This window comes from Oratosquilla oratoria, chromosome 44 (assembly GCF_046742065.1).
Source record: "Oratosquilla oratoria isolate Oo_2021 chromosome 44, ASM4674206v1, whole genome shotgun sequence".
In the NCBI taxonomy this organism is placed as follows: domain Eukaryota; kingdom Metazoa; phylum Arthropoda; class Malacostraca; order Stomatopoda; family Squillidae; genus Oratosquilla; species Oratosquilla oratoria.
The window spans coordinates 11,752,787-11,780,037 of record NC_134820.1 but is presented as its reverse complement, the minus strand read 5'-3'; the positions used below and the strand labels follow the sequence as shown (position 1 = coordinate 11,780,037).

Sequence of the window (27,251 nt, the reverse complement as noted above, 5' to 3'; positions counted from 1 at the left end):
AGCTAAGTTTATGGTGAATTTGCGATATATGAGGTATATACATAAAATATAAAATTCTAGCTATCATTACAGGCATATTAAATATTAATGATTATATATATATATGTGTGTGTGTGTGGGCACAGTACAGCAGCAGCCCTCCTAAAGCATGATTAGCATCCCCAAAATTTAATTCCTGGCTATGGGCCTGCTCTATAGTGTGAAACGGACATTACATGGTTTTGACCACAGTTTGCATATTTTGCAGTTTGGGCATAGGGAACTGTGTACGGGGTAGTGGGAGCTGAACACTATACACATATACCTGCCAGGCAGCAACATATCTGCTAAAGGTCCCCAAAATGCTCTCAACTGAAACAGCAACTTTGGGATGGGTAGTACTTCTTTACTTGTACATTATATTTCTGGTATCTTATGTATTGGTGAATTGGGGCTGGACAAAATCAGTGTCAGTGTGGGGTTTGGGATCTTTTTATAGTTCGTCTTTCTTGTACAATACCCTCAGGTCACTCCTTGTCATGTAGTAACAACTCCAGCAATAATCATTATCATTATTATTAATAATAATAATAAATAATAATAATAATAAATAATAATAATAATCATATATATTAATACGATAGCGTGTGTGTTATTTTGTGTGTCACGCTTCTCGAATGATAGAAATCAGGCATGTTTGTTCCGTAGACTTTATCATTATTGTAGTTGTTATTATCATTATTATTATTACTATTATTATTATTATTATTATCATTATTATTATTACTATTATTATTGTTATTATTATTATTATTATTATTATTGTTATTATTATCATCATTATTATCAATAATATCAATAAGTATTATTATTATTATTATTATTACTATTATTATTGTTATTACTATTAATTATTATTATTATCATATATATTAATACGATAGCGTGTGTGTTATTTTGTGTGTCACGCTTCTCGAATGGTTGAAACAAGGCATGTTTGTTCCGTAGACTTTATTATTATCATTGTTATATTATTATCATTATTATTAAATTGTTGTTGTTGTTATTATTATTATTGTTATCATTATTATTATTATTATCATTATTGTTATTATTATTATTTTTATTATTATTATTATTATTATTATTATTATCATTATTATTATTATTATTATTATTATCATTATTATTATTATTATTATTATTATTATTATTATCATTATTATTATTATTATTATACGATAGCGTGTGTGTTATTTTGTGTGCCACGCTTACATCAAAAGCAACGACCTTCCATGGTGTCGAAGTTCTCAAAGCTGCCAAAGTTCTCGAAGGTGCCAAAGTTCTCGAAGGTGCCGAAGTTCTCGAACGTGCCGAAGTTTTCGAAGGTGTCGAGGTTCTCGAAGTTCTCGAAAGTGCCGAAATTGTCGAAGGTGCCGAAGTTCTCGAAGGTGCCGAAATTCTCAAAGGTGCCAAAGTTCTCGAAGGGGCCGAAGTTCGCGAAGGCGTCGAAGTTCTCGAAGGTGCCGAAATTCTCTAAGGTGTCAAAGTTCTCGAAGGTGCCGAAATTCTCGAAGGTGTCAAAGTTCTCGAGCGCTGAAGTTCTCGAAGTCGCCGAAGTTCTCGAAGGTGCCGAAGCTCTCGAGGGTGCCGAAGTTCTCGAAGGTGCCGAAGTTCTCGAAGGTGCCGAAGTTCTCGAATATGCCGAAGCTCTCGAAGGTGCCGAAGTTCTCGAAAGTATGTCACGCTTACATCAAAAGCAACGACCTTCAATGGTGTCGAAGTTCTCGAAGATGCCGAAGTTCTCGATAATAATCCAACAAATGATGAAATTGCAGCAATATTTATCGGTGATGATGGAGCACCTCCAGTCCAGCGTGACATTATAGTGCACCCTGAAAGACAACAGAGGGAGAGGATATCCTTCCTCTCTTGCCATCTTGATGCAATGATTTACCCTCTTCTCTTTCGTGTAATTTACACGGGTTCCGCTAGTTATAATAATAATAATAATAAATAATAATAATAATAAATAATAATAATAATAAATAATAATAATAATAAAAAAAAAAAAAAGCTTCCTACATGAGTGCTGGTTATCAGGAATAACTTAGATAAAGAAACAGTGTATACAAATACTATTCAAGATTTTAAGAAAACACTCGATGCTGAAAGATACAAAGACAGGTCACACGAGCATAGCTCCCTTCACATGTAATACAACTAGGTAAATACACACCTCAAAACATATTAGACCAACCAATACTTCATCAAACATCCCTGACATTAACCTGATGATACTAACCCATTTGTGATCAGGTCATTACCCATCATTAAAACAGTACTAACACTGGACATTAAATGTACTAGATATAATTTCCACATAAAAGACAACATAGTACATGTTAGCCCACATTCACTCACCACAGACAAGTTGATAAAGTCTCTACATAGTGACACATGGACTAACTTGGTGCCAGTGTCCGGATTCTCTGAGATCCTAGGGGCCACAGCTGTCCAACAAGAGTGATCTGGGGGCAATGAACTGATGGAATGATCTATTCCTTTTTTTGTTCAACTGGATTCCTCTTTCGAAATAAATGCCATGCGAGAACGAAGCCTTTATTAGTACAAAGGATTTCAAAGGCGGAGCATGCCGACAGAAGACCTTTTGGTCCATAACTCGGTTGAATGCGAAACAAATTATACATACATACATCAGAGGTTTTTCCCCCTTACACAGGGGGTAGCCAAAAAGAAAAAGGCATAGAAACCACTCCCACCCATTTCATTTCCCATATATTCCACTCCCCTCCCTCCCTTCTATCTTGGCACCTCCTGGATGATGGGTCATCCCTGCATCCTGTCCATTGCCCTGGGGGGTCAGAAGCAGTGCCACAAGACAAGGCACATCCACAGCAAGTCCGCTTCATAAATTCATGCAGGAAAGGAGAAGACGGGGAGAAATCCCTTCGGGCTGCGTCAAATTTTTTCTCATACATACTTCCTCACCCCCCATCCCCCACCCACTCCCCCTCATGCATCACAGCCTCATCTATACACAACCCTTCTCCATTCACCCCTATCTTCTGTCCTCTCCCATCCTTCCTCTACAGACATTCCTCTCTTTTGTAAAGCTCCTTTCACCCCATCCATCCATCTCATCCTAGGACGCCCCCTCATATTCACTCCTTCCACCTCCGCCTTCCACACTTCTTTTACTAATCTTTCTTCACTCATTCTTTCCATGTGTCCAAACCATCCTAATACTCTTTCATCAACCCTATCTCCCAGCTCCCTTTCCACCCCTGTTCTCCTCCTCACCTCCTCATTTCTCACTCTATCTAGCCTAGTAACCCCTATCATACTTCTCAGACATTTCATCTCAAACACATTCAAACTCCTTCTCTCTTCCTTTCTCATGTTCCATGTTTCTGCCCCGTACATTGCTGTTGGCACAATCACTCCTTCATATAACCTCCTCTTAGCATCCATTCCCAGATGTCTATTTCTCATTACACTTTTTAAACCACCAAGGCATTTACTCGCTTCTCTTAATCTACATTCTACCTCCACCCCCACTCCTCCCTTTCCTGTCACATTCGCACCCAAGTATCTGAAACTATCCACTTCCTCCAGTTTCTCACCCTTAATACTCACTTCCAGCCTACTGTCTCTCTCTCCCCTTGTGTATCTCATCACCTTACTTTTGCCCACATTTATCTTCAGCTTTCTTTTTTCACACACATTCTCAAACTCTGTCACTAACTTCCTCAATCCCTCCTCTGATCCTGTTACAAGCGCAGTGTCGTCAGCAAACAACAGCTGGCTCACCTCCCACTTTTCTCCATTTTCTTTAATCATCTCCAACCCCTGACCCACTACAAAATTATAATAATGATAAATAAATAATAACATTAATAATGATAAATAAAATAAATGCATATGTATAGTTAAATAATAAACAAACAGGTAAATAGTAATAATGAAATTGACATATAATTAATAATAAATGTGAATCAAGCAAATAGTAAACATACAGACAAATAACAAAACAAAAAAGCAAATAAAATAAAATAAATGCCAGTCATTATGTTTTGCGTATTACAGTTTTTTCAAGTACTCACATGGTATTTATTTCGATAGACTTGTCAGCAACTACTTTCATACACATGGATTCCTCTTACCTTTCGTTTCTCTGATTCATCAAGACAGAAGATTCTGAAGCAGAGTCTAGGTTGATTTATTTTTTTCCTGTAGTCTCTCTGCTTTCTATCAGTACTGTGGTTGTGATTTGTTCTGTTGTTTTATCCAAGGAAAGGTATTGATCTCTGGAACATGCCCATATTCACTTAAATTTTCATATATGTCTGTTGAAAGGGTGGAAGACACGGTTCTACACACTGTTGTATTAACATTCATATGTAACCTATACATATATTTGAAGAAATTCCATCATAACATCCTGCACAACATTCATTTTTAATTCTCTGAGTATCGCTTGCTTCATCTTGTATAGATATAATAAATTAATCTTATTAATTTCCAGTGTCTATTTGTGTATAGTTGTTTGGGATAGCTAAATCATGGTTTGGGTGACAGTACATCATGATGCCCTGGTAAATCTATCTGTATACCAAGGGCATCTTCCCCCATACAAGGGAGGTTGCCAAGTCAAAGGCCCACACCCACTCCCATCTCAGCTCCTTGTGAAGGATCATCTCAGTCTCTTGCCCACTTCCTGGGTCAAAAGCAATACACCAAGACACCGCATATCCACTGCAGGATTGCTTCATTTACCCAACTCTCCCCATGCAAGAAAATAGAGAAGACTGGGAGAAGTCCCTTTGGGCTGTGTCAAAATATCATCCATACACAACCATCCTACACTCATCCCTATCCCCTTTCTTGCACAACAGATATTCCCCTCTTGCTCAAATTACAATTATGCTTAATTGTAAATTTAAAAGGAAATAATACTATATAATTGAATATCTTATCTGTTATTGATAAATCACATAGAAGGAAGGATATTATATACACTTTACTTAAAAGTTGATATAATCAAAGAATTTAAGCAGTAAATACCTGAATCTTCAATGGAGTTTTTGAAGTTATCTGTAATGCAGTGATAGAAAGACTGCTGTTGATGGGTGATATAGCTTTCTTGTACCTTAAATCATTACATGGTACAAAATACATTTCAATCAGTATTCTCTGCACTCCTATAGTACCACCACTCAATGGCACAATGTTATTTGTGTTAACATTATTATTAACACTTTATATTTAAAGCAGTATTACAAACTCAACACAAGAGTCTATATTCAAACAGTTGGGAAGACAAACTGCTATAGTAAATAAATGCCGCATTGCGTCAACATCATTTAACAGATTAATAAACTCATAAGACAGAATGAATTAATGCAACATCAACAAGAACAACAACAAGGCATGAGCAGTCATCATTTGTTTTCAATACAATCTTGGTCTCCATTAATCCTGATGTGCTCGTCATGCTCCGAGTAATGGAATACAAAAATGTAGCAAAGTTTGGGCTGTTTAGTGATGTAAACAATTACATTTACATTATACTGTTGTTGAACAAAAAGAAACACCAAGGCCTTCACACAGACAATTGAAAAGAAAAAATCAATCTATCACATAAATATTCTAGAAATGAACAAAACCTGGAAATGGTTAAAAATAAAAGAATATATATACAGTGTAGACATTAGTTAAAGGGCATGTTCAATTTTCCATGGAACAAAAGAAATCAATTAAGTTTTACCTTTTTAACAATTAATGGCTTCAAGCTTTCCCTGTAAAAGCTTCACGTAAGCGGGTCATTTCCAAAGCAGCTACAAGCTAAGAGGATCAGTATAAAATATGCTATACTCTATGTTGACTGTAGTCAGCAGTTTTAAAAAAGGTTTGTCTTTGGCATTATGTGTAGATGTGAGTGTACTTCCCAAAGTAGACTTGATAATGTGCATGCAGTTCTATAAGCATGCAATCATGTGTATTTACAATATTTTAGTAACTGTCCAATTATTATTCATCAACAGGCAAACAAGATTTGATCATGAGGAAGACAGGCAATGTTTTGAAATACCTGACAGAGATAACTGTATGCATAAACATATACACAGATATGTAAAGAGGTGAGTGTGGAGATGAGCATGATCATAAGGAAAACAGGTACTAGTTTCATATACCTGATGGAAATAACTGTATAAACATACACAGAGATGTAAAAAGGTGTGTTGAGAACATGAACAGGACTTTGTTGAGCTAGTATGGATATGTATAGAGAATGAAGGGAGAAAGGCTACATTAAATGAACAAATCCAGAATTAAAAGGATGTTGTGGTTTGTATTGACCTAATCGTAATACACAGAAAAAGAACTATGCTTTGTCTCCATCAAACAAACTTGGGTTTAAATCTATGTTTTTTGATTGAACCATTTCCTCTTTTAGGCCATTTCACAAGTCTGTACCCATTGTTGGTTCCTCTGACATGAGCAAAATTTTGCTGCAATTGTCATAATATCTTATGTATATTGTGCTGGTGATGGGTGTTAACATTGTGCAATTGGTGTCAATAATTGCACTTGTAACATAGCTTCTACTGTGTTTGGCTTAGATTAAAATCTGTGCACTGGCCATGTGTACCTAGTGCTATCTGGAAAGCATCTCCACTGAGACAGCACTCAAACCCCATAACAGTTGGAGCAAAACTTTCCTATTGTCTCCCATTTGAGGGGGAGCTGGTAACATTATTTCAAGGTAGGATCAATGTCTCAGGGAGTATGGTATAGTACTGAATTTGAGGCCCTGTTTGGAATGCTTGCTTTGTGATCTGGGTGTGTATATGTTTTCGTATTATGGATGTGTTCCAGGGTAATGGTGGAAGGTTGATACAGATATCTGCATAGTATAATGCTAGAGTTGTTCTTTTTTGCTGCTTTCAGTTGGTCATACTTGTGTGATGTGGTGGGAATGATGGGTGGGATCAAAGGTTCTTGTACAGAATTGTGTGTCTATCGTTTTCTGAGAGCAAGTGGTCAATTGGGATGGTTTTGGTGTATCCTGTCATTATTCTAAGTACTTTATTTTGTATTGTCTACAGGATATCTTTGTTTTCTTGACTACTGGGGTGAGCACTGTGTGAGAACTAATGATGAGAATTTAGGAGGGATATCTATAATAATAGCCATGAACAACTAGTGTTGTGCAGTAGATATTTTTGTGCTTTGTATTTCAAGGATGTCTGCAGGGATGAGTGGTTGAGTGCTGTGTTGTACCTACAATGTATGCCAAGTTTAGCTGTCAGTATTTCATACAGAAATATGAATTACAATTTTAGGGTGTTGTAATCAGTACTCACCCTTTCCTACTTAGCTTGTAGGTCTTCCTTTTTGCTTGATAATCTCTTTTAGCCATTTTGGAAATGTCAGCCAAGATTTGCAGCTTTGATACATGAAAATAAGTCCACATCCCCGCTCTGGATGTCTCTGCCTTTGACTTTCTGTTTAACGAGATCCCCCACAGGTTCTGTGTAAAGTTAATGTCAAGAGAGTTTCCAGGCTCATCATCAATGATGTTCCTATGAGGTTTAATAATATTTTTAGCATAATTGAAAGAGACACCATCTTACATGAAAAGGGATTTTTTTTTTATTCTCCAAACTGTCAGGTAAATAATCATATAACATGTCAATTGGCTATTTTGGTTTGTCACTTCATTTTTGGTAATTTTTGGGCCATATCCCCAAGAAGTCTAGGGTTCTGAACTTTAATTTCCTATATCAAAAGCTATAGTTATTATTAACTTGATTCTTGATAATTTTCAGTTCAGGATACAGTTTTACATGGTCTACCCAACTGTGGTTTGGAAGTATGTATGCAAGCCTCAGCTGTCACAAAAATGTTTCATCCATTGATGCAGTGAATGAATTTGTATCCCTGTAACCTCATTGATGCACTATTCTCATATCATCATGAGAATCTGAGGTTCCTTCCCCATTTCATACACAAAACAAAATCTAGTTACAAGGGAAAATAGTGCCACAACTAAGAGTACAATTTCAATACAAATCCTCCATAATGATATTAAGTCACTGAAAAACACTTGCTTTGGGTTTTTGAAAACATACTGATGCCAATCATAACTGAACACATCATAATTTATGTTGCAAATCAACATACAACAAAAAAACTTTTTCTCCTTATAAAGAGCTTGGCCAAGTCAAAGCACACACCCACTCGACACCCATTCAAAATCCCATTTGTTGGCCCACCAATCTTTGCTCCTCATAGATGATGAGTCATCCCTGCTCCCTACTACACTGCTTGGGTCATCAACAATGCTGACACAGCACATTTGAACCTCCATTAACATACTTCTTCTTTAACTAAAAATTTAGCGGCAAGGTTATATCTGTGACTAAATTTTGGTGCACAGTGCAGAGAAGTGAGAGTGTTAATGGGTTTTGAAGATGGGCAACAGGAAGACATTCCTCTCTGTCATCTATCTTATGGGACCATCACTTGCAGGTACTTGTCATAGGTATAGGTCTCAGGCCTTTGGTGTATACACATACTTGAGGACCCTGTATAGGAAGTCCATAGGGGTGACAGCATAAGTTCCACACAAGGTGACATCAACCTTAGTGATGCCACAATTACAAACACACATTACTTAACATGAAATGGTCAAGAGATCATGCCAAAAAGTTTAAAGACATGAAAATGTGAACAAATCAAGATGCCACTGAGTATTAATGGAACAAGGTACGCAAACACTGGGAATTAAAGGCGAATCAAATATGCTCTTTAAGCCCTTTCCCCTCAGAAACAAATGAACACATTGCAATTCCTTTAAGTGTTGATAAACAATTATTCCCTAAGATTTTTCATGCTATAACTAACAGTCTATGGTTTATGATATTCTGGTGATGACAGAGAAAATGAAAGAAAATGAGGGAGAGAAAAAGAGAAGAGATTGAGAGTGAGAAACGTAAAAAGAGACATAAAGAGAGAAAAAGAGAAATTAAAGGAGAAAGAGAGAGAACAAGAATGATATTTGTGTATGAATGTGTATTAAATGGCAAATTTGCCCTATAAAGGTCACCTATGTCATCCAAATAATATGAATTCAATCAATTCAATCAAGTTACACGAGTTTTGAAAAATCTGACTGGTAAGTGAACAGCTGAAAACAACCAAGATTAATAAACTTGACCAATATGAAATTACAAAAATTATTTTTCTTCATCTCTTAAAAGAAAAGAAAAAAAAAAAAAAAAAAAAAAAAAAAAAAAAAATTTATAAATCACTACATTTGTTCAATGTATTGCACACATCTGACGTACAAGTGAAAACACAATTAGTGCTCAAACAGTGACAAAGAAAAATAAGAAATTTAGTAACATTATTCAGGCTGCAGAATGTAAGTATGGCAGAAGTCAGCAGATGGTAGGGACAAAAAACTTTTCTTTTGTTTTTTCAAAGCTATTCATTGACAATTATACCTACAGAAAAATAGGAGTAATTGTCTACAACTACATATTAGGATGACGAGGAGGAGGAGGAGGAGGAGGAGGAGGAGAAGAAGAAGAAGAAAATTGTAAAAGTGGCAGCCAATAACATTTGCACCCATTGTACCCACATCCATGTAGCATAATAAGACCCTACAGCAGTAACTTGTGGCTATGAAACGAGGCAGAGAACTATAAACATATGACACAGTATTAACATACACAACACTCCCCACACTGTGTTCTCTAGAGATACAATGGCTGTACCTCCCTAGAATGCATAGGGAACATTGTGCATATTGACACTGTTGTACATGTACACCCTCCCATTTCACTGCCATGAGCCATGACTGATATTCTGCAGAAGTCTGCCATTTTGAGCCAATCAAATGAACCAAGCCTTGTACATGACAGCCAACCTACATGTGCAATAAGCAATCAGGTGATCAAAAAGAGGGGGGTCGTGAGTAGTAGTCATCTTAATTGAGCAAAATATCAGAAAGCATACAATTGGATAACGACGGTGACCTATTTATATGTATGTATGTATGTATATATATATATATATTTGTTATCAGTTGTTTAACATGTTTTAGGATTACAACATCCAACATTCTTCTCTTGAAGACCCAATATATGAAAGGCACACTAACTGACTTTGATAATCTGATACTCTACCTTTGTAAAAAATAAATATCTAATGGGGTCCAAACAATGCACACATCCAGTAACTTAGACTTGAATGACCAGAAACATCTACCACTACTATCAGCTCATTTCTCACTTTGGAATCATGTCTAGTCTCTGTGTATCTAAATCAATGCTATGTTTTAACGATGATTCGGGGGTAAAAATTCGATTCAAAATCAAATGCAATGAAAAATAACTTCTTAGTTCATGCAATATCTCAGAGTATTTAAGACATTAAAAAAAAATCAGAACATTCTTTTCAAGCTCAAAGGGGAGACGAAACAATGATATAACTTGCTTTCACCTTGTGGAGTTTGCTTCCTCGTGACTATGCTACATCACAAAGCTTAAGGCAAGGAGAAGACAGCAATGAGCCTCGTATGTTACGATGTAGATTAATTTTAACAAACCCATACCTTTTGAATGTTAGGGCTTGTTGCACAATGTTGGACCTTTGCAATCTGCCAAAGAAGTTGGATGAAATAACCTTCTTTAGCACGTTTCTCAAGGCACAACCCAATTTCTACATAGCTATTACAGTTTTATTATCATTATAATAATTTTTGGGGTTTCTGAATTTTATTATGAACAATAAAGGTTGTCTTTAATGATGTTGAAGAAGGGGATGCTTGTGCTTGTCTCCTTAGGAAAACTTTAAAAAAAATCCTCCTCTTATACACATGGTCACTATATTGGAAATGAAGCCAAGAAACTTGGTTGATCACATATTCATGAATAAATAGGACTCCTTTTATTATTTAGGATAACAATATATAAGTTTGATTGTTGTGTATATAGAAGTTAAATAATTTCTTGGTGATTTTGTTTCTTCACAACCAATAGGTGGATATATATACTCTCGATACTTTCATACATTTTCAGGCTTCATTGATTAGATCTTTTCAGAATGTCCATTAATACTAACCAGTGCTAGTCATTAATCAGGAAAGCAGGTTCTATTCTTCAATAGCACAACACCTTTACACTCACTGTACTTTTTCTTTTCTATAAAGCTGCACTACTGAGAACATTTGTTCCATTACTAAAACCACATTTGCACTCAGGAACATGATACACATCACTGTTTCACTTCAAGTGTAACAGATAAAATTACACTTAAATCACACTTTACTGCTTGGGATAAACTTCACTGGAAATGTGTGACAAGCATTTTAGCAGCCTTGGCTATGTCATAAGCACACTGAATCACCTGCTGGGTGACAAAACGTGGATCCAAGTTATGATGATTGTGTGGTGCCAGAGGGCCTCGGCACTCATTAGAAAGTCGATTGGCACTAATTACCAACTGACGCACCGCTCCCTGCAGCCCAGTATTGCTACAATTCTGAAAGAAGCATTCCGTTAAGTGCATATTACTAAATTAAATTTTACATACAAAACAAATTGTTCTCATTCCATTAATACCACATTCTAATAGTGTACACTTTATAATAACAAATGAATCTAGCAAGACTTGGGTTACGTATGTCTTACTGCAAAACTTGGTCTACACATATCCATCCTTTCCTATACACACACTGCTTTTTCTCAATCACTCTCTCTATTCCTCTTCTAATCCTCTTGAATAACATTCTCTCATACATCTTACCAACTACACTTAACAGGATGATACCTCTGAAACTATTAGTCATATCTGAACTTTTTCTTTGTGTAGTGAAACTATGTTCAAAGAGAGAAGGCAGGGGACAGGGGTGTGTGTGGAATGTGTATGGATGATATTTTGATGCAGTCTAAAGGGATTTTCTTCCCAACTTCTCTCTTTTCTATGTCTGTTGAGCAAGGAAAGGTGAGGGTGGGGGATGAGGGGGAGTGGAGAGTGGTTGTGTATGGATGATAATTTGATGCAGCTTGAAGGAATTTCTCTGTCTTTATTTTCTGCAAGAGTTGGATGGAGAGGTGGGTCCCAGTGTAGGTGAAATGCTGTGGATGTGCTGTGTCTTGCTGCATTGTTCCTGACCTAGGCAGTGGGAAGGTGACAAGGATGACCCTTCATCCTCGAGGAGCTAAGATAAGAGAGAAACAAGGGTGGTGGATGGGAGTGGGTGTGTGGCTTGGACTTGTCTACCTTCCTTATAAGGGGTAAAAAGCTTTTGGTATATAGATAAATAGTGGAACTATACATCCATTCCTCTGGTCCATTGGTATACTTCCTTCCCATGAGTATACATCAGTCAATTTCACCAGCCATTCCAATATAGCAATTCCTCCCTCTGTTGACACTCCACCTGACAAATCTCCAGCCCTGGTGCCTTACCGCTTTTATCCATTTCAATACCCTTGCATCTCCCCTCTTCCTATCACCCTTTCATTTTGCCTTCTCATCAGTCACAATGACATTGCTCACTACCACAATCAAAGCCTCCCTATTCTACACTACATTCAACCACTTTCTGAAGTCTATTTATCTATACACCAAGGGCCCCTTATAAAGGAAGTGATGTGCTACAGTTTAATGTCACAAACTCCCCCATCAGAAGGCTAGGATGGTGCCCCTCACAGAGGACTTTGTAGCATGGAATTTAATGAACCATGCACTTGGTTCAACTTTGCCAGTGGCAGGATTCGAACCGCCACCCCCTCGACCTTTGCTGCAAGTAACGACGCCCTAACCTGCTCAGCCAGCGAATTTCCATAAAGGAAGTAGCCAAGTCAAAAGCCACGTACCCACTCCCATCCACTACCTTTTCCTCCATCTCATCTTAACTTCTTGGGGATAACTCTGAAATACTCCATTCATTTTCCCTTTTTCTACCTTCACATTGATACAATACTGACAATAGTCCAAAGTCTTCCCCCAGACAGATCCATTAAACAGCCAGATGACCACTCCCAGCCACCATTAGATTGAAGGTTTCAAATCTATGAAACCTATGGCAACACATATCAATACCACACATACATACAATGCTATATGCTTGCAACAGTTCTATTATGCTTGAATTCACCAGCTGACAGACTGTTCATTGGTTTATTATGAAACAATAACTCAAGACATTCACATTTCTTGCTACTACAAGACACATACATTGGTCACACTTCAAATTCAAATTCTACTGCAATATGAACCTTTCAACAGTGGGTAGATGTCCAGAGTAGCTCTAGCAAATGCCACAAAGGGCTAAAACTTACCTTTAGACCTGTATAATCAATTCATTTCTACAGATATTTACATTTGATAAAATCTAAAAGCTTTGATATATGGTATACTCAAGTTTCTAAAGGAAATCTGCTAAATATAACACCTCACCTTCTAAAGAATGTTTTTATTGGCTTCATGTTGAATCTTGACTGCTTGTTACGGTGCAATAGAAAAAGAGGATATATATAAAATATTTCATTCTCTACTATCACATTCTAAGTGTGAAAAGGTGGAATGATGTTAAAAGAATTTTCTGTTCAAACTAAAGTTTAGTTTGACAGAGTGAGACCCTCACTCCTGCCCCATTCCTGAGCATCTTTCATCACGAATTGAGTCAGCAACTCAACTATCATTATGGATTTATTCAGTCATCAAATCACAAGGAAAAGAGATAGTGAAACTAAAAAGGAACACAAAAGATAAAATGATAAATACAAAAGAAAAGTAAATATTACAGATATGAGTGCACTGTCATTATCCGATTTCTTTCTGATAATTCAATTATATCAGTTTTGACCACTTACATACATACATATACCAGGGGCTCTTTAGCCCTTAACAGGGAGATAGCCAAAGTCAAAAGGCATAATTCCACTCACATCCATTTCATCCCCACTCATTCCACTCCCATCCACCACCCCTCCCTTCCTCTCATCTTGGCTCCTCATGGATGATGGGTCATCCTTGCATCTCACCCATTGCCCTGGGCCAGAAGCAATGCAGCAGGACACAGCACATCCACAGTAAGGCTACTTCCTTAGGTGCCCCATCCCCCACCCCACCCCCCTGCAGAAACAATGAAGACAGGGAGAAATCCCTTTGGGCTGCAATAAAATATCATTCACACATAACCACTCCCTAACCTCCCCCTATTCCCCCACCCACTCCCTTCCATCCATCACAGTATCATCCATACACAGCTATTCTCCACTCACCCCTACCTTCTGCTTTCTACCTTCCTTCTTCAACAGACATCCCCCCTCTTGCTTAACGCTCCTTTCAACCCATCCATCCATCTCATCCTTGGTCGCCCCACCATGTTCACTCCATCTATCTCTGCATTCCATACTTCTTTAATTAATTTCTCTTCACTCCTTCTTTCCATGTGTCCAAACCATCCTAATACTCTATCATCAACCCTATCTCCCATCTCCTTTTCTACCCCAGCTCTCCTTCTCTCCTCCTCATTTCTCACTCTATCCAATCTTGTAATCTCTACCATACTTCTCAGACATTTCATCTCAAACAGATTTAAACTCTTCCTCTCTTATGTTCCATGTCTCTACCCCATACAGTGCTGTCAGCATGGGGGGGGGGGATTAAGGGAGTTAATGATGGAGTTTTGGAACGAATGTGAGAGGAGAAAGTTGAAAGTAAATGTAGGTAAAAGTAAGGTGAGAGGATGGCAGCAATATGAAAGTGAGTCCTAAAAGAGAGAGGCTGGAGGAAGTGGACAGCTTTAGGTACTTTGAGTTGCATGTGGCAGGAAAGGGAGGAATGGAGGTGGAGATAAATTGTAGGTTGAGAAAAGCAAGCAAGTGTCTTGGGGGAATAAAAAGTGTAATGAGAAATAGACATTTGGGAATGGATGCTATGTCAAGAGGAGATTGTATGAAGGAGTGATTGTGCCGACAGCACTGTATAACTTGCAGTACCTTCTTCAAATTATGTTTTGGATTATTTGCTCATGTGCAAGTCTTCAATTTTCAGACTTAATCTTCTCATTAGGCTTTGTAAAAGACAACCCAATAGATGCAAATGACCTGTACAAATCTCTTATGTAACCCTAACATCATTCCCTTTTCAAAAGTCATGTTAGTTCCAACAGCATTCCATTCTTAAAAATTACCTAAGGGAGACTATAAGCTTTCCCACATTCATCTCCAAGTTCTGTAAACACAGATCCATCCCTCTTTCACTAAGCATACCTTTGGGAAGATGTCGGCCATATCTTGAACTGCCTCTCGAATCTGGTCAGCACATGGCACAAAGGCATCTTGTCGTCCTTCCTGTGCATTGCACAGCAATTCCTGAATTCGACGTGTAATCATCTCAGTTTTGCGTACAACCTGAAATATTAACTTAACTAAAGTAAGGATGTAGGGCATATCTACAGAGACATAGTTTCTTCAAGGTGCACACTAGGTAATTATGGTGTAAAACATGAGGAGGAGGGGAATTCTTGTGTAAATTGAAGAAAAAAGCCGGTGGTATGTATGTATATATATATATACATATATATATATATATATATATTCATATATATATATATATATATATATATATATATATATATATATACATACATACATATACCAAGGCTTTTTCCCCCTTACAAGGGAGGTAGCCAAAAAGGAAAAGGCATAAAATCATTTCCACCCATTCCATCCCCGAAAACACTCCACACCCCTCCACCCTCCCTCTCATCTTAGCACCTCTTGGATGACAGGTCATCCCTGCACCTTGTCCACTGCCCTGGGTCAGAAGGAACATAAACTATATTTACCTCTTCCTGAGTGGGTTGACTACCACTTGGACTCAATGGAGTGTGTTCATTTGGCTCTGGCAAACTTGCATCCAAACATGACTCCATTCCATCAGGTGGATTATCGTAATCATCTGACTCCCGCTAATGAGATAAGTAAGGCCATTAAAACATTTATACCTAATCAATGCAATACACAAACATAACAGATATAAACTTAGCAATACATACATATACAGATACCAACCTGTAAGCTATAACAAAAATCAAAAGTAAGCTGAGATGGAGTTGAAATCCATTTGAAAACTGCAAGATCCCAAAAGATCTGGAGTTTGTCAAAGGTCCAACAAAATATCAGTATAATGTTCCACTTCTTCCATACTGAAAGGCAGTGAAAATAATCTACCAACTACAGGTCAAAATTTGTGAGCAAACTCCGATCATGTACATGAGTAGATCCTCATAAGTACCCACCTTGGGCAGATATAAACCACTCCCTGTGCTTATGCCATGACTGAAAAGATCACTGTAATCCCTGTTCTTTAAGCTTATCAACCACCACCTGTGATTCAAGTCAAATATCCTTCAGTGTTCAAACAGTGACCATTCAGATTGAACTTCATCTTGGGGTAAAGGAAGTTGCAGAGTGCCAAACTGATCAAGTAGAGTGGGTTGGGAGCAATGATTGTGTTAGTGTAGGCCAAAATTCACATGTTTTCAATGAAGTGTGAAGAGTAACAGTGTCAATTTGGCCATCATGCCAGACTAAGTTATTTGTGTCTGATGTTCTCCTTCAGATACCTCAGAATGGTACAGAGCTAAGGGTTGATAGTCTGTACCCTAGGGATGAACTCAAGATGCACAAACAGGATTTTGCCTACACTCCTCACCTACCATGCCTTCTTCAGTTTTGGCAACTGTAGGCTTTTCCACTACAAAGGTTGATGCTTGGTTTTCGGGACTTGGCTGCAGACCCAATTCTTAAAAAGAGTGCTCAGCCTGAATATGGAGGTTGGGCCAAGCCAAACCTGTTCAAAGAGATCGTTGCAAACTTCAACAGGGTGCTGCTTTTGCTCTAAAGTCACAAGTCTGGGCATGAACTTTGCATGTTCAAACTGGATGTAAAGATTGCATGGACTCATGCTAATGACATATTAATGATGTCAGCAACTTCACTGATGGTACTCTGATGATTGTGATACACAATCTATGCAATTTCTTTGAAGTTTTCAGTTGTTCTCACTGAAAGTTGTCCTGATCTCTTATCATCCTCCACTGATGTCTTGAAGTGTAAGTGCCACTCACAACTCATTGTTTGACACATTCCTTCATTGATGTAGCCTTGCTTCTACTTTACAAGGGTGTGTACTGCCAATTTCTTGAGTTTGACAGAGAACTTGATGTCTGCTCTCTGTTTAAGTCCGAGGTTCATAGTGAGATTGCAACTGAACAGATGGAAGTGGTAGCTATACCTAGACAACAACACATCTCTTCCTTGGAAGACAAGTGGGCCAATCCAGAGGTTGCTGTTGGTTACTTGGGAATTGTGGGTCTCCTGCAAGAGACCTGAGGCAACAGACAGACTGACTAACATAACCAAGCACCAGCAGCTCAAAGCTGCACCTCCATGTGGAGGTGGGGATTCATGTACAATGACCTGCCCCTAGTGCCCCACCACACACTCATCCAAAGATTCATGCACCCACCAACTGCAAAACAAGCACTCCTAACTAGACTAGTCTATCTATATACCAAGGGCTTTTTCCCCCTAACATGGGAGGAAGCCAAGCCAAAAGTAAAGTACCCACTCCCACCCATTTCACTCCCATCCACTACTCTTTCTTGAATAGATGAAGTCAAGTCAACTAGACTAGTAAATACAATATTTCTGTAAGTGACCCCTTGGTATCAATCCTGAAGAAAAAAATGTTCCAGACAAACAGGAGTATCTCCAGTGTGCCTAAAACTAGGGTATCATTCGTCAGCCTATCTGGTGACATATACTAGGTGCTAAGTGTACTGTGACCATACATAGGACACAGACTGCATTGCTTTGCATTGTCCTGCACTTGTTAATTCTAAATAATGCCACAATATCTGGTAGGGAAATGATTTGACTAATAGCTTATAGATCAATCAATCAATCTGTTACCTCTGGCATCTCTTGCAGGAGAACTGACACCTTCAGATAACCTGTAACAGCCTACTAATAGAGAAAGAAAGGAAGGATAATTTTGTTTATGGATGAAGCTTCTTGTGGCAAAGTCTGATGATCGACTAAAGCAGTTGGTGGAGTTTGAAAGGGTATCTGAGAAGAGAAAGCTAAAAATACATGTCAGCAAAGGCACAGTGATGATATGTAAAAAGGATGAGGGTGGTGGTGGATTGTGATTCACCATGGTCTTGGGACATGTGTTAGATTCATGATTGACAGCTATTACACTCCTGGATAAGACCTCAGAGCTCATATTGTCACTATAATTGTTCTTTCTATTTTTCTTTTTTAATGCTTTTGCTTATTCATTAATGCTTATTTATCAATGCTATTTATTAATGCAGGGTTCAGGGATGACCCGTCATCCAGGAGGTGCTCAGATGAGAGGAAGGGTGGGAGGGGTGTGGAGTGTATTTAGGGATGAAATGGGTGGGAGTGTTTTTATGCCTTTCCCTTTGTGGCTACCTCCCTTGGAAGGGGGAAAAAGCCTTGGTATATGTATGTATGTATGTATGTATGTATTTATTAATGCTTTCCTAAAAAACGAAAGGCATAAGAGGGTTTGGGAGGAGTTTTCCAACTGGAACCTTAAGGTTTGGGTCTTTTAATGTGTGTGAATATGGTATGGATGAGAGTAAAAGGGAAGAGATAGCCAGTATATTTGTGAGAAGAAAGATGGATGTGTTGGCATTGAGTGAAACTAAGTTGAAAGGGAGGGGTGAGATTGAGTTTGAGTTTGGGTGTGTAGTTGGGAGGGTGTCAAGAGTGAGATGACGACGAGGTAGAGAAGGGGTGGCTATACTAGTAAGTGAAGAGATAGTTAAGTGTGTGGTGGAGTGGAAATTTTTTTCAAGATTAATGTGGATGAAGGTGGAACTGGGAAGGGAGATGTGAGTCTTTGTAAGTGCGTATGGGCCTGGTAGTGAGAAGAGTGTACAGGAAAGGGAGTTTTTTGGATCTAAATGAGTGGATGATGATGTGATGCATGAAAGGGGATGGGTAAGGATGGGGGGTGAGGGAGTATGTGTGAATGATATTTTGATGCAGCCCAAAGGGATTTCTCCCCACCCTCTCTTTTTCTGCATGAGGGCATGAACAGAGGGGGATCGCCAATTAAATGAGGGGGGGGATCGCCAATCAAATGAGGCAACCTTGCTGTGGATGTGCTGTGTCTTGCTGTATTGCTTCAGACCCAGGGCAGTGGGCAAGATGCAGGGATGACCCATCATCCAGGAGGAGCCAAGAAAAATGGGAGGGAGGGGTGGTGAATGGGAGTGGAGTATGTGGGGATGAAATGGGTGGGAGTGGATTTATGCCTTTGATTTTGGCTACCTCCCTTGTATGGGGTAAAAGGCCCTTGGTATATGTATGTATTTTTTTTTCCCCTTTAAATCCCTTCAATATTTGATGGTTGATGTTTGTGAAAAATATGCTGGTGGTGTGATCTTCCTCAAATCCATGATGGTTAGCAGAGGTGGGATGTTTTATTTCTAGTTCTTTCTGAGACAAAAATTTCCATTAATTTGGTGATAGTGGTTTGCACTATAACCAACACACCCAAAGAGGAGAAAATAATAGTTACCCCTAAACTGGCACTGTGTGTGTTTTTGTGTGCAAGCATATGTAGAAAATGAAGACATACATAAAAAATCATACACATCAAACACGTTATAATGACATGTGTTAACATAAATCAGGTGTCAAACTATTACAAGGTACAAATGAAAATCAAAGTACTGACCAAAGAGCCATACAGATCTGGAGGCTGTGGAGGTGTATGTGTGGAGATGTACGTGTGCATCTGTTGGCATGATTCTGTTGATGCTGGGTCCCTTGCTTCAAACATGCTGAATGGGCGTTGGCTTCCTGGCACCAACGAACGACCTCCCCGCAAACTCACCTGGATTACCAATGCAGTAACATTTTATATGCATGATGGTACTTGATCAAACCATTTTGCAGTAATAAGAGCTACAAATGAACTCTGCTCTTACTGGGAATACTTGTAGTTTTCATACAAGTACCGCAGATTGACAACTACTTTAACGTGAGCTACAAATTTACTATGCTCTTCCAGGGAATACTTGTAGTTTTCATACAAGTACCACAGGTCAACAACTACTTTAACTGCATTGCACTGCCTCTAGGTCTGGAGATGGATCTGAGGGAGGGGTGCCAATTATCTACTTATACCATACAAATCCTCTGCCTTTGTAATGTCCTCATTTTTAATAAATAGTTTATCAAAATTGTTTAGAATGCCTCCAACATGGGGGATGTTTTTCAAATGGAAGTAGCAATTAGTCTGGTGTTCTTGTATTGGTATAACAACTGTCTAAGAAGTTGTCTATTAGAAAAACAAAGTTTTTGGTGCAACTTTAAAGGCATTTCCATACAAATTGGCACTGTGCAATTAAATTAGTCATTTCTGGCTGCGGATAGACACAGCATTTATATCTCAATGAATATAAATTGTACATCAAGACAGAGAAATAGGTATAATCTACATAATGACATACATCAAACAATTAAAATCAGGCAAGAAATTAAGAGAAAATTAAAAAAAAATCTGTAAAAAACAAAACAAAATCCATGTTAGAAAAAAGCATCAGGGTTGACAATGATGTACTGTACTTAGGAATTAAACCTATAAAATATCTGTATGTGTGTGTTTGTATGTATATATTATAATAATGATTTGGTTTAACATTGCCAACTCCCCCTATCAAGAGGATTGGACGGTGCCCCATGCAGAGGACTTTGTACCATGGAATTTAATGAACCATGTCCTTGGTCCAATTCACTGGTGGAAGAGTTCAAACTGCCTTCACCTCAAACTTCACCATAAGTAGCAATGCTCTAACTGGCTGTGTGCGTGTATTTACCAAGTTGTATTAAACAGGAAGGGGAGCTATGCTCATAGTGACCTGTCTTTGTATCTCTCAGCATCTAGTTTGTTCTTAAATTTTTGTATGGTTTTTGCACACACTATTGTTTCATCCAATTTGTTCCAGACATCCACTACTCTGTGTAGATTTTTTTTTTTTTTCAGATCTCTTCTATAACTCTCCTTTTTTGAGTTTCTTTTCATGTCCTCTTGTTTTTCTTTTATCCCACTTTTATAACTTTTCTCTGTCAAGGACTTACATGTGTGTGTATGTGTGTTTGATGGGTACCTACTAGTGAGTCCAGTGAAAAGGACACAGAGATTTGTCTCCGTGCCACGCCATCTTCAAAACTCGTGGACACCCTCCTCTCCAAGTGGGGGTGCAGCATCGAGTCTCCAGACTGAGACAAAGATCTCCATCAACTACAAATTTCTACATTTTTATTTTTTCACATGTAAGCTGACAACCAGCAATTGCTCTCATTCTCACACTACTGTAAGCCAGTGATAGAAATTGTCCCACACTAATATAACAAAGATAGTTCAATTTCTTTCAGAGATCTAAGGGAGCTGAGGGTTTCCAGTTAGCAAAATTCCAACACACAATAATGGGTGTGGGATGGGTTTGATTCATCAGTCTTTGATCATATGTTAGGCATGTGATCAACAGCTACTACCTTTCCAGATGAGAACTCACAGCTCATATATTCCCTGATCTAAGGGTAATGCTGTGGTCTTACATGCACACAGCCCTGACTCCTTACCCACCAGAGTTGGAGGGAGAGCTTGCAATACAGTGATGATGAAAATTTTTCAGACCTAGACAGGACTCAAACTTAGATCACTGAATTAGCAATCAAGATATATACCACTGCATTGCTGAGCCATAAAATGGGTGAATGCTATGCCCTGGCTAGCCCTCTTAGAAGGGGAAAAGGCCTTTTGGAATGCATGTATGTATGTTCAATTATGATTATCATTATATATCACCATTATCACTACGAGGGGAACAGAGGGAGCAAATGAAGAAGAGCACTGTGGGTTCTGGAGAGGAAGAGGGTGTGTAGATCAAGTTTTTTGCAGTTAGGCAGATATGAAAGTTTTTGGCAAAAAGTATCAATGTATTTTGGGTTTTTATGTATTTGGATGACAGGTCCAAGATAAAAGGGAGGGAAGAGGGTGGACGGGAGTGCAGTGTGATAGGGATGGAATGGGTGGGAGTGGTTTTTATGCATTTATTCTTTGGCTATCTCCATTATAAGGGGAAAAAAAGCTTTTGATATATGTATGCATTTGGGGTAGTGGACGAGATTCAGGGATGACCTGTCATCCAGGAGGAGCCAAGAAAAGCCAGAGGGAGGGAGGGATGGTGAATGGGAGTGGATTTATGCCTTTGACTTTGGTTACCTCCCTTGTATGTATTTGGAGAAGGCATACAACAGGGTTGAAAGAGAGATGTTGTGGAATGTGTTGTGGATGTATGAGATAGGAGGAAATCTGTAGAGGGCAGTCAAAAGTTTTTGCCAAAGTAGTAGAGCATGTGTGAGGGTCAGAAACAGTGAGTGGTTTAAAGTAAAGGTGGGGTTACATCAGGGTTGTGTGATGTTACCATGGTTGTTCAATGTGATCATGGATGGGGTGGTAGGTGGTGTAAATACAAGAGTGCTGGGCACAGGTCTGTGGATGTGTGCTTTGATACTGCCACTCCTGTTCTAAGGGAGAAAGGGCCTATGAAATCTATGTATAGGAAATACCTGCATGGATCAAGTACTTGTGTTAAGATCACTCAAAACAAATAAGAATTACACTGGCATGCCAGGGTTTAGATTACTATGTATTAATAAAAAAATAAAAAAATAAAAAATAAAAAAACACCACAGACCAGTCTAGTCAAAACATCAATTGGCCCAGATGCAACCATCAAAAAGAAGATGCACAGCAACTTACGCAACACTGTCCAACACTCACCCTTTCCAAACAGCAACACATAATCTCTTCACTGAGTGGCTTGTGGGCTGAAGCAATGGATGTGGCCAAGTTGCTGGGAGATGCAAGCCTTGTCTCCTGAATGAGAGAACTGGAGCAATGGACTGATTGGTTGTACATCACAATTGTCTACCAGCAAACACGTGATACCAGTGTTTCCATTTGTGCAGATTTCTGAAGAATCTGAAGCTGAAGATTCCACTTCACTTCTACCTTTATATACTGAACAAATACTACTATGTAATTATATATTCTTTATCTAAATCTTGTATGGTAGTGTGTATTGTGCTAAAGTTTATCTTTTTACTTAAAAAAAAAAAGACAAGAAAATGCACCCACATCCACCATCCAGGGAACATTTAATGAACTCCTGGCTAGAATGGATGCCCCCTTCCCTTCTACTATTCCATTACATCATACATACATATACCAATGGCTTTTTCCCCTTTACAATGGAGGTAGCCAAAAACAGGCATAAAATCCACTCCCTCCCATTCCATCCCCAACATACTCATCCTGGATGATGGGTCATCCCTGCATCTTGTCCACTGCCCTGGGTCAGAAGCAATGTAGCAAGACACAACACATCCACAGCAAAGCAGCTTCATTTAATCGTTGACCCCACCCTTTCTGTCCCCTCATGCAGAAAAAGAGAAGATGGGAAGAAACCTCTTTGGGCTGTCAAAATATCATTCACATCCATTCCCTTCTATGCATCACAGCATTATCCATATACAACCATTCTCCACTCACCCCTATCTTCAGTCTTCTCCCTTCCTTCCTCAACAGACATTCACCTCTTTCCCAATGTCCCTTTTACATCATCCATCCATGTCATCCCTGGTTGCCCCTTCATGTTCACTCCTTCCACCTGTCTTCCACACCTCTTTCTTTTCATGTATCCAAACCATCAACCCTGTCTCCCAACTCCCTTTCCACTCCCGCTCTCCTTCTCACCCCCTCATTTCTCATTCTATCCAGCCTAGTAACCCCTACCACACTTCTCAGGCATTTCATCACAAACACATTCAAACACCTCTCTTATGTTCCATGTTTCTGCCCCATACAGTGCTGTCACCACAATCACTCCAAGATACAATCTCCTCTTATCTTCCATTCCCAAATGCCTATTTCTCATTACACTTTTTAATCCCCTAAGGCATTTACTTGCTTCTTTCAATCTATATTCTACCTCCACTCCTCCCTTTCCTGCCACATTTGCCCCCAAGTATCTAAAGCTATTCACTTCCTCCAGTCTCTCTCCCTTAATACTCACTTCCAATTTACTGCCATATTCTCCCCTTAGACATCTCATCACCTTAGCTCCCACTTTTCTCCATTTTTTCAACCATCTCCAATCCTTGCCCCATTACCCTTGCATTTGCCTGTCGCACCATCCCATCCATGTATAGATTGAATAGCCAAGGAGACATAACACATCCCTGGCAAAGTACCATCTTTACCTCAAACCACTCACTCTCTCCATTTCTAATTCTAATACAGGCTCTACTACTCTCTTAAATCTCTTGACTGCTCTTAACAGCTTTCCTCCTATCCCATATATCTGCAATACCTCCCACAGTGCCTTCCTGTCTACTCTGCCATAAGCCTTTTCCAAATCCATAAAGGCCCATAAAACATCCTTACCTTTTCCTAAAGCTTTCTCACATATCTGCCTTACCACAAAAATCTGATCCACACAAACCCTACCTATCCTAAACCCATACTATTCCTCCCTCTGTTTCTCTTCTAATCCTCTCAATCAAAACTCTCCGAAAAGCCTTCCCAACTACACTCAACAAACTGATCCCTCTGAAACTACTATACTCACACTTGTCCCTTTTTCTTTTGTACAGTGAAACTATACAGGCACTCTTCCAGCACTCTACCCTCTTTTATTAGACAAACATTAAACAACCTCACTAGCCAATCCACCATCGATGTACCACCCTTTTTTAAACACTGCATGACACCCATCTAACCCATGTGCCTTACTTGCTCTCATTTTTATAACTGCTTTTACCTCATCTTTCCTTATTTCTCCTCCATTTTCCTCATTCATCATTGTCATTTTCTTAGCACTTCCAACTGCAACTATCTTTCTCTCCTTAGCCTCCTTCATATTTAGCAACTCCCTAAAATACTCTGCCCATCTTCCTCTTACTGCTGTCTCTTCCATCTGCACCTTTTTCCTTTTCTTTTCTACTTGATTTACTTCCTCTTCCTCTCTTAATTTCCTCCCAAAACATCTTTTTATTACTTTCATTATTTTCTGTCATACTCTTACCCCATTTCCCACCTGCTCTCCTCTTTGCCTCCATCACTTTATGTTTTACTTTTCTTTTCTTTGTACCTCTTATATGATTCTCTCATCCAATTTTGTAACCAATCTATGAATGCTCTTTTCCTCTTTTCTACAACCTTCTTTGCTTCATCATCTCACCACTCACTACCCTTCCTTCTATTTCCTCCTTGTTCCACAAACCATTTTTGGACACCTTGTGACTTCCTCCTTAAAACATCCCCATTCCTCCTCCACTATTAGTTTTACTCTATCATTTACTCCCACTCTTCTCTCAGCTTCTTCTTGTACTCCTTCTTTTTTTCCTTTCTCATTTAAGTAGTTTATTCTAAGCACCTCCCTACCTTCTGTCCTTTTCCTCTTTCTCCATGCATCAACTTACCTTCCACCAAAAAAATTATCTGATATTCCCCCCAGTCTCTCCACTTGGAACATATACATCCAAAACTCTTCCTACTCTTCTCCTGGTTACCACTATATAGTCCAGTGTTTCCCAACCTTTTCAAAATGATTACCCCAAAATTCAATTTCGCAGTTATCGATTACCCCATTGAACATATACCCAGTAATATCGGATGTTTTTTTTTGCTGTCACCTGATGAACTGCATGGGCTATATATATATAGCCCACTATTGGCTGTATATACACATACAAATCCTGCAATGTAGTGATATATAGTGTAGAGTTATAGACTGTAGAAGTGTAGAGTGTAGTGATATATATGTAACTGGAGAGAGTTCAACTGATTGACTTGGTCAGGCTACCTCTTCTCACACAGAACATCCATTACCCCAAAAATATGGGTTCATTACCCCACTGGGGTAATTTACCCCTGGGTTGGGAAACACCGATATAGTCCATTACATCATGAGTTTGTGATAACAATTGTCAGGCATGGAAGGGCGAGAGCAAGAGCTAGATGTAAGTGGAGAATAGTTTTGAATGGATGACAAACTGAAAAGACCTGCAAAGATTTATTTTTCTCAGGTCTGTAAAGTCTTGAGTGGATGAGAGGGTATGGTTACTATGGAATGAAGCAGTGGAGGTAAACCAACTTCAGTTGCTGGGCCCTGCTGTGGAGGAGCCATGTCATGCTGCATTGCCTCTAACCCAAGCTTTGTGGAGTAAGACAGGGATGACTCTCCATCTACAAAGAGCTAAGATATAAGGGAAAATTAAAAGTTTTTGGATGGGTGTGGGATAGGTGAAGGATGGACATAAGGTTTGACTCAGCCACCCCACCTCATAATGGGGTTGGGGTGGGATGGAGTTTTTTTTTTTTTGGCTGGGAATGGTCCTTAGGCCCTTCCATAGATCTATTTGGAAGGAGTGTCGGACTACTGTCTGTTGTGTTAGTGTGGGACTCTTCCTATGTACTCTGCAGTTAGAAAAGGGGAGCAGCTGCCACTTTTCAACTCTCCTTGGAGGAGGAGGAGGAGGAGGAGGAGGAGGAGAAGAAAAGTGGAGGAAATACAGTTGAAGTTGATAGCAAGAGACCTTTGATCTAATCTATCTATATATCAAGGGCTTTTATATGGAAGGTAGCCAAGTCAAAGGCATGCTCTCACTCCCATCCACCAGCCTTGTTACCTTCTCATCTTAGCTTCTTGTGGATGATGGGTCATTCCTGTATCTCGCCCATTGCCCTGGGTTAGAAGCAATGCAGCAAGACACAACACATCTTGTGTCTTGTATCTTGCTGTCTTGGGCCTAGTGTTTAGACCAAATATCAGTTCCTCAGGGGTGTACCTCGAACCGGTGGTGAAGGTGTTTACAAGTTTTGATGATAGGCAGTACAGAGACGATTCTATATGACATCGATTTTAGAGAACCAACTCTTACAGATATCCATTGCTGGTCCAATTGAGGGTTTACTATATCACAAGTACATATAACATGTTCCCCTTAACCCCTTCCATATGATGGCACTTAGTTGATGTCATGTGGCATGAACTCCCTTGATCATGTTTTCTGTTGTTATCAATATTCAGGGTGAAAGAGAAT

The 27,251-nt window shown here is 38.9% G+C and overlaps 1 protein-coding gene across 4 annotated transcripts in view; it reads right to left on the bottom strand.

The window, feature by feature from the left end:
* Positions 1-4,966: 4,966 nt before the first annotated feature.
* Git (ARF GTPase-activating protein GIT1) overlaps positions 4,967-27,251 on the bottom strand; it is a 68,892-nt gene continuing 46,607 nt past the window's right edge. For 2 of the 4 annotated variants that reach the window (XM_076180589.1, XM_076180590.1), the window contains 5 exons: positions 22,927-23,022; positions 19,813-19,971; positions 15,878-16,000; positions 15,300-15,440; positions 4,967-11,556 (listed from right to left, as the gene is read on the bottom strand). In XM_076180589.1, the coding sequence (XP_076036704.1) occupies positions 11,359-11,556; positions 15,300-15,440; positions 15,878-16,000; positions 19,813-19,971; positions 22,927-23,022 (717 nt within the window). In that variant the 3' untranslated portion in view covers positions 4,967-11,358. The remainder of the gene's footprint in view (positions 11,557-15,299; positions 15,441-15,877; positions 16,001-19,812; positions 19,972-22,926; positions 23,023-27,251) is intronic. The other 2 variants (XM_076180591.1, XM_076180592.1) reach the window with 2 other exon arrangements.